Here is a 9,434-nt window from a genome sequence, read left to right as displayed (position 1 = left end):
AGCTGAATGTTGGATTTTTACTCTACTATAACTCCACAATAAATCTATGAAATTACATTTTAATATTTATTTATTTATTTCAACTTCTATTAAGTTTATTATTATATTAATAACATATTATCAATATATGAACATTAGTATTGCATTAATTACTACTTGCTAGTACACATAAATTAATATATGTATATTAATGTGTAATATATATGTGATTTAAGTGGGTAATAACATAATATAGATTATAATTTTAATATAATATGAAATTATTGTGAATGTTGTACATAATAAAATATTATATGTGTAATTAATATTATAAAATACTGTACATATAATTAATATTTAAATATATTTGTATATAAATATTAACAAATTAGTGCGTTATATTAATATATGTTAATATTTTAAATCCTATAAAAATTATTCTTTACGAATATGTTTTATTAATGTACTATTAATGTTTTTAATTTAATAATAAATTATATGGCATAATTCTTGAAGCACGCTATTTCTATAATATTTCTATTCCATATTGTGAATAAAAAATCCTCTCAATTTAAATTTAAAAATCTGCTTCATTATAAGAAAGACACGATTACTGATTTGATCGATTTGAGGGATTTCCTGTTGTTTTATTCATAAATCCACCAAGTAAATTTGAAAGAACTCATAAACAAAAATCTAAAAAATAATAGTTATTCATTATATTCTATTATATACGATACTGTAATATTATATTCTAGTGTGAATAAGTTACGTTTTTTCATTAACTTGTTCAAAGACAATTTACCGATACAATCTCGTAATAATATAGTTTATAAAATTTCATTTGAATGTATATTGTAAATTATAAAAATTCTTAAATTTTTGGTAAAGGAATATACTACTTTTAAATAGTATAGAAAAATTCAAATATATATATTTATAGATATTTTTGTATTCTACGCGACGGTGGTCTCTTTTGTTTTAGATCGGCGCGAAATAGACGGGCCTGCTTTCTTACGGCGCTCGGCCACTAGTAGCACGCATTTGGAGTGGGAAAAACGATACTGTGCTTTGCTATTACATACCGTTTCTCGATCAAAACGTCTGTTATCGACCTCAGAAGTTGTGTGTTTACATGACACACATATTTATTACAATATCGCGAACCCCAAGTGTTGTTAGTCTTTGGAAGTTTCTCGAGATATTAAGAAGTCATAACTGTGCATATATATGTTTCTTATTACACTAATGATAATGGATAAAACATTGATATATTGTGGCTAATTCTTATAAGGGGACATACATTTGCATACATTTTGTGATATATTTCAATATACAGAGTAAGTCGTTAAAAATTAAGTTTATTTCTATGTATTTGTCTTAATTCTTTCTTTTCCATTAAATCATGATAGAGACAATGCTTTGTTTAATTTGTCAGTTTGTACTTTCTAACAAAAATATATTTTTGTAGATATCTAAGAAAGTAGCATCATGTTTGTAAAACTGTTATTATATAGCAGTTTAACAATCATTGTACCGGTCTTTTCAATCGATTGCCAGATAAGTAAACTAAATGAAACAGTCACGCTCGTGCAATCATCCTATATAATACCGAATCAATATGATATCATTCTTACATCATTTATTAAAGATGATTTTTTTGTCGGCAAATGTAATATGAGTATTGAGATATTACAATCAAAGCGAAACATATACTTGCCTATAGATATAAAACGTGTTATCGACATAACGGTGATTAATGATCCAAAATATTTTCATGGAGAAATAATCCCTTATAAACTGGTAGATTGTTTGTACGATAATGAGAAGAACATTACCGAATATATATTCTTGGATAACTTTTTGCCGGATTATTACATCATACAATTAAACTATAATATAACTGATGATATAGGCCTAAAAAAGTTTTATAAAAGAAATGAAGGACAATGGTAAGTAACTGTTAAAATATTAAATATGTAGTAATTATAGGATGACACAATCCTGGTACAACATTCTATTTATTAAAAAATGTTTTCTAAGAAAAGACATTTATATAGGCATGTGCCTATCTGAAAAGTTTCCAATCCTAATTATATGTTTTTTAAGATCTTAGTAACAAATTTTGCAACTTATTACCATTATTATTAAAATGAATGTAAACTGCAAATAAAAATTTAATTAAATCAGCAATAATGCACGTCTTATACAACATTTTATCGTCAACTGTCGGACGAATTCAAATATTCCGGTAGTGTATTGAATTGTTTTCAAAATCTAAATAATATAATTCTGAAAGATTTATGTTTATGTTTTCATGGAACTTGCTTATTTGAAATTTAAAATTTTGGCAAATATTTCATTTTTACACTATTTGCTAATACCAAACTTTAGGAAATCATTATTAATATTTAATGAAGCCTATTACCGAGGCATTTATGATATAAAATTAATCTATAATATAGCTGACACAGATCAAAAAGTTTTTATAAAAGTTATAATAATTCGGAACGAAAACATTTCCAGACGCATGTATGAATTTTTGTATGAATTTTGTATGAATTATTTGTATGAAGTTTATATGAACTTTTTGTCCATATATTTCATAGAAGAATTCACTAACAAAATTTGATTAGATCATGAACACTCACTCAATTTTCATAAGCATTTTATATATAAAAAATTAAATATAAATATATAAAATTAAATACATATATAAGATATATTTATGCTGTTTTACGTATTTAAACATGCACATACACGCACACATAGTACTATTTAGAAACTATTTTCGCTATAATATGTGAATAACTAAAAACATATATATGTGATTCATTTAACAAATTGTCACTAAAATATGCAGTTTCTATAATATGTATAAAATTATGTATCGAATGGTTAGGTTATATATCAATGTCAATAATCACATTATATTAATTAAAATGAATTAAAAAAAGTTATTATTCTAATATTGTGTAATATTGAAATTTATTTTAATTTTATTGAAATTTATATATATATATATATATATATATATATATATATGTATAATTTTGGTACTGAAATATTAACTATTAAATATTAACTATTTATTTTGTATCTGCATATTCTAAAGTAAACATTTCATGACCATTACGTTTTACTAATGTCAAAATACTATCAAGATCATTATTAGATTACATAATGTTATATGAGATAAAGAACAAAATAGTAAGAAGGACTCTATGTTATAATTTTCTATATGTATTATTCTTATATATAAACTGCATCCGTATAACTTCTCTTTATTCAATTTTTAATATTTCTATGTAATTGTCGAAAATTTATTATCGTTAATTCATATTTCTAAATGTGATAGGTTGGTAACATATATTGATACTATTGGGATCCAACACATGATTCCAAGTTTGCCCGAATCTCTTTCCGTCTCGCCCGCCTATAATATTATTATAAAACATCATCAATATTACACAGTTTTATCAAATATGCCGATACAAAAAATGGAAATGAATAAAAACGTGACGATAATACATTTTCATACTACGTTTGTAAGGCCTAATTATTTTGTATTTCTGGCGGACCGGACTAATATATCTTTCATGCCTGGTCCAAGTAAAAGTAAGGTCAGAGTTGATATGTGGTGTAGAATGCACTGCGCATTTGCACACGAAATTGTTCAAAATATAACTCTATACTTGTTTGGTAAGTGGAAACGCCTGAATAAAACTTGGCAAATAAATCATATTGCAATTCCGGATTTTCCGGAAAACGAAAGCATCATAAATCTGGGCCTTGCTATTTATAGGTAATTATATAATTAAGAAATATTAATATATTTCGAGAAATGAAGAAAGGATAATAATTGTTGGTACCTAAAATTATCTACATATCTTTTGTCTATTTTCAAAATATTACTTTAAAATATTTTTAAAAATAAGTAAAATTGTATGAGACAATGAGAGAAACATATCTAAATATTTATTATATCTTTAATCTATATCAATTTATACGATAAACAATATTAAAATATTATATACATATATATATTTTATAATCACAAAATTATAAATTAAAAATTAAAAACATAAAATTAAATAATGTATTATATTTAAGTTTTCATATTCCTTATCGATCAAAATTTAAAAAACTTTATATATATATATATATATATATATGTATATGTATATTGAAAGCATTACATATATCATATATTAAGTAAGTATCGCATTATTTTGTGATGAGTCACTTATATGCGCAGGCATTATACAACATTAATATATAATTAATATGTTAATTTATAGAATTATTTAATTATATTAAATTTGCAACATATTTTCAACAGTAATAAGCTTTTTATAAAACACTTTTTAAATTTTCAGAGAAGCAGATGTTACCTACATTGAGAATGTCGATTCTGTTGCGACTAAAATCAAAATTGCTAACTTCATAGCCCATAAAGTAGTACAGGAATGTCTTTATTATGAAAATACACTGTGGACGTTATCGTCTTGGCTAAATGAGGCTATTGTCGCATTTCTTGGATTATATGTCACCAATGAGGTGTGTTAATTTAAGCAAAACTTGCTCACTTGTAAACAATATGATAAATATATATTATATACAGGGTGACCCATTTTAACTTAGGCAGCCAAATAACTCGAAAAATAAGCAAGATAGAGAAAAATGTTTTAGACAAAAGTTGTATGGTTTCGAGGGGGCCATAAGATGGTATCATTGGTTTGACCTTGAAGAGTCATTTGAAGGTCACGTGAAGGTCACTTCAATTTTTTTAAATGGAATACCCTATATATTTTTGTACATTCTTGTAGCTTATTTCGAGAGCTTTCCAAAACACTATAATTAAGTACCTTTCCGTTAAGTACTTTTTGAGTTATGATGCTTGAAATAATTTCTTAATTTTACATAAACCGTAAAATATCTTGTAAAATATTCATTTTTCGATTATCTTACCTTAATACTTTTATGTACAAAATAATGAGAGGAATCAATTGGTGTAAAGAAAACACATAGTTGTTTTTAAGAAAAAATATGGAATTGTTAATTGCAAATTACATATTTTTTCTTCGAAACAACTATGTGTTTTCTTTACACCAATTGATTCCTCTCATTATTTTGTACATAAAACTATTAAGGTAAGGTAATCGAAAAATGAATATTTTACAAGATATTTTACGGTTTATGTAAAATTAAGAAATTATTTCAAGCCTCATAACTCAAAAAGTACTTAACGAAAATGTACTTAATTATAGTGTTTTGGAAAGCTCTCGAGGTGAGCTACAAGAATGTACAAAAATATATAGGATGTTCCATTTAAAAAAATTGAAGTGACCTTCACGTGACCTTCAAATGACTCTTCAAGGTCAAACCAATGATACCATCTTATGGCCCCCTCGAAACCATACAACTTTTGTCTAAAACATTTTTCTCTATCTTGCTTATTTTTCGAGTTATTTGGCTGCCTAAGTTAAAATGGGTCACCCTGTATATATAGTTACACAATATAACTTATAAATTAAATATTTCTAGAATTATTTATAATATATCATATAGCAAAATTATCTAAATACACAATTTCCATATGTATACATATACTTAACTTTATAATAACTATATATATAATTTATGCAATCTGAATGATAATTTCTCTTTCATTTTATATAACAATTTAAAGATGTCCAACAAATGTAATATAATAGTGAGTTTTAACAAATAAAAGAAACATAAAAATGTAAGAACATTTTATATTATTTTATCTACGTTTGTGTTACTGACTTACTTAATAAATTAGCAATTATAAAAAAATTATTATTTTTCTTTGTAAATATAGAATCTTCGCGTAATATTCTAATTCACAAAAAAAACTTATACACTATGATAAAGCTAAAATTATGAAGAATTTTTAAATTATATATGTATATATATCTTTATGTTTAACACAAATATATGTATATATATTAACAATAAATTTTGCACAAATTTTGTAACTTTAGCAAGCCTGCTGGCCATTTTGGTAAAGTTTTGAAGAACTTTTCGTCTCCACAAATATTTGTAAATAATTTAATACTTATATGGATGATAACTAATTGTTTGAAAGAAATATTATCACAAAAATATTATCCTGTATTGAAAATAACACGAGAATATAGTTCTCCTGTAGAACGGATACAGGTATCAATGCACAATTTAAATAAATTGAAATTATGAAATACCTGTAACGTATACTACACAGACGTATCATAATTTTACTGGTACTTTAAATAATACTTTATTGTCTTATTTTCTGACTTTTGGATTACGTTTGAAATTTAAAGAGGATGGCTGGATATTATTTAACATACAACAAACTGGTAAATATGTAACAAATTTATCACACTTTATAATGATTTTAACATAATGAAAATTTTATATTATTTTAATTATATATAATCTTCTAAATTATTTAAACATTTTTCACTTGTTATATATTTAAAACGATTGACTGTAAAATATAATAATAAGTATTCTGCTACTCTCTAAAAATAAATCAGTGTATTATAATTGAAAAACAGTAAATAGTCACTCATTATAGCAGTTATAAATAGAGCACTATAAATCACTATCATTTTACTGAAAGAATTAATAATTTTAACTGTCTCAATCAGTATCAATAATATTTTATTTATATTTATTATATTAAAAATTTTATTTCATTTATATTACTTATTTATATTACTTATTTATATTACTATTTATATTGTTTATATGCATGTTGAACTTGTTATATTAAGTAGATAATGAATGGATCATTCGACAATGTCAACAGTGATGTCTTAAACATACTAAAAACATATCACTTATTACACATATTAATATTGTGTGCATTTATAACAATAATTATTAAGTCCTTTCCAAAAAGATACATACAATAAAATACATGTAGCTAAAAAAAGTTAGATTAGGTATTTTAAATATATTTTGGATGAAAGATAAGTATATTTGTAAATTAATATTCGAATAGAGTATGTATACTAATTATAAGAAGTTGGAGAGGAAAAGGGAGAAAAATTTGAAAATTGTTATCATTTTTAATCACAGCATGATATTTATAATGACGATTTAAATATCATTTTGAGATACAAAATTAGTAGGGAACATATATATTAGTTATCTGTGTATTTAATACACCAACAGTTAAAAAGTTGTTGCATTATATAATATTATACATATAATGTCCAAATGTATGTCTACATGTCTACAATATATGCATGTATGCACTTCTGTATGTTTATTTTATGATTTGGACATGTGTTAAGCATGTGTGAATGTGCACGTAAGAAAAATACAAATTTGTGTATAAATACGTATATAATAAGAAGTATAGCTATATAATAGATATCTTTATAAAAATAAATTCAGAGCTTTTTACTAACACAGAACGTTCTTTATATATAAAACCATGTAAAATATAATTGCGCAAGGTATCTTTCTATATAGCAAAATATAATGCAAGAATCGAAAAATATAAAATTTATATCAATTAACAATATATATGTACTTATATATTTAGATGGAAATGAGTAACTTATTATACGATTTGCTTGATAAACTTGGATACAATGAAGTTTCTAATGAACACGATCTTACAAAGAGTTTAAGACTGGAGGCTGCGAAATGGGCATGTAATCTTGGTGGTCGTGTATGCATAGAAAAAGCCCAACGTAATTTGAATCGACATCTCGCTGATCCCGAAAAGAACACGTAATTTTTCCTGTATATTTTCGGTTATTTTTTAATTTAATTGTTTTGTAGATACATGTACAATGTTTATTACATTATTTGATCAAAATTTAACTTTATTAGATTATGTTATGTAATTATAATTTGTTAAACCGTTTGACCAAAATGCAAGAATAATTTGTGCAAAACTTTTATAACAGAATATGTTTTTTGTTGAATCTCATAGGCTTTTGCCATGGTGGAAAGAATGGACATACTGTCAAGGTTTAAAAGTATTGTACCATTCTCTTAGCAATGAAGATTCTCCTTGGTGGGGAGTATATCGTCTAGGAAAAGAAAAATTTAAACCTAAACTTTTAAAATTTCTCTCTTGCCCTGAGGATTCACAATTTATCAAAGACTATTTAAGTTTAATAAAAAATGATAGTGCAACATCGATTATGTTTTCGAAAGATTTTTCCGATCAAGATTATATTAATTATTTTCTTTTTACTATCGCGAAGCATGCAAGGAATTCTGCAGTACTCAATTTCATATTACACAATCTTGAGAATATAAAACCTAAGTAATACAGTTTTATCCGTAAATATATATATATATATTGAGACACCCTGAGTATATATATATATATATATATATATATATATATATATATATATATATATATATATATATATATACAGGGTGTCCCATTTTAATCGAACACCCCGAATAACTTTTAATTTTGATTGTAGAAAAAAACGTTTCAGACAAAAGTTATATGGTTTCAAGGAGGACATGAGACGGTGCCATTAGTTTGACCTTGAAGAGTCAGCTGAAAGTCACGTGAAGGTCACCTCCAACTTTTTAAACGGGACACCCTATATGCTTTTGCACATTCTTGTAGCTCACCTCGAGAGCTTTCCAAAACACTATAATTAAGTTAGTTTTCATTAAGTACTTTCCGAGTTATGAGGCTTGAAATCATTTCTTAATTTTACATAAACTGTAAAATATCTTGTAAAATATTCATTTTTCGATTATCTTACCTTAATACTTTTATGTACAAAATAATAAAAGGAATCAATTGGTGTAAAGAAAACACATAGTTATTTTTAAGAAAAAAATTGTAATTGTTAATTGCAAATTACATTTTCTTTTCGAAACAATTATATGTTTTCTTTACACCAATTGATTCCTCTCTTTATTTTCTACATAAAAGTATTAAGGCAAGATAATTGAAAAATGAATATTTTACAAGATATTTTACAGTTTATGTAAAATTAAGAAATTATTTCAAACCTCATAACTCGGAAAGTACTTAATGAAAACTAACTTAATTATAGTGTTTTGGAAAGCTCTCGAGATGAGCTATAAGAATATGCAAAAGCATATAGGGTATCCCATTTGAAAAGTTGGAGATGACTTTCACGTGACTTTCAGCTGACTCTTCAAGGTCAAACTAATGACACCGTCTCATGTCCCCCTTGAAACCATATAACTTTTGTCTGAAACGTTTTTTTCTACAAGCAAAATTAAAAAAGATATCGATTAAAATAGGACACCCTGTATATATATATCTAACATTTAACAATTTATGTGTATCAATAAATTTATTATTTTACTGTTATAGACAAGTCAGCGAGCGTGCAACATTTACTGTAATTATTAATCATGTGCATTCTACGAATCAACTCGATGAGGTAAAAATTGCATGTGCTTATATATATGTAAAATAA

At 25.0% G+C, this 9,434-nt stretch overlaps 1 protein-coding gene across 1 annotated transcript; it reads left to right on the top strand.

Annotated features, from left to right (window-relative positions):
* The first annotated feature begins 1,217 nt into the window (after positions 1 to 1,217).
* On the top strand, positions 1,218 to 9,434 carry LOC145962204 (aminopeptidase A-like). The gene is made up of 7 exons (XM_083083176.1): positions 1,218 to 1,319; positions 1,451 to 1,931; positions 3,338 to 3,784; positions 4,359 to 4,539; positions 7,547 to 7,737; positions 7,943 to 8,281; positions 9,329 to 9,434. The coding sequence occupies exons 2-7, from the start codon at positions 1,471 to 1,473 to the stop codon at positions 9,432 to 9,434; spliced, it is 1,725 nt and encodes a 574-aa protein (XP_082939302.1). The 5' UTR covers positions 1,218 to 1,319; positions 1,451 to 1,470.

The sequence above is a fragment of the Camponotus vicinus genome, unplaced genomic scaffold, assembly GCF_025532165.1.
Source record: "Camponotus vicinus isolate PSW18456_S1 unplaced genomic scaffold, iyCamVici1.0 SCAF_11, whole genome shotgun sequence".
Classification (NCBI taxonomy): domain Eukaryota; kingdom Metazoa; phylum Arthropoda; class Insecta; order Hymenoptera; family Formicidae; genus Camponotus; species Camponotus vicinus.
This window is presented reverse-complemented; position numbering and strand designations above follow the sequence as displayed.

Excerpts from the sequence above, each read along its gene's own strand:
- LOC145962204 (XM_083083176.1), top strand. The coding sequence starts at position 1,471 with ATGTTTGTAAAACTGTTATTATATAGCAGTTTAACAATCATTGTACCG. Across the intron at positions 1,932-3,337 it reads AAAAGAAATGAAGGACAATG|GTTGGTAACATATATTGATA; the intron begins GTAAGTAACTGT and ends TAAATGTGATAG. Across the intron at positions 3,785-4,358 it reads CTGGGCCTTGCTATTTATAG|AGAAGCAGATGTTACCTACA; the intron begins GTAATTATATAA and ends TTAAATTTTCAG.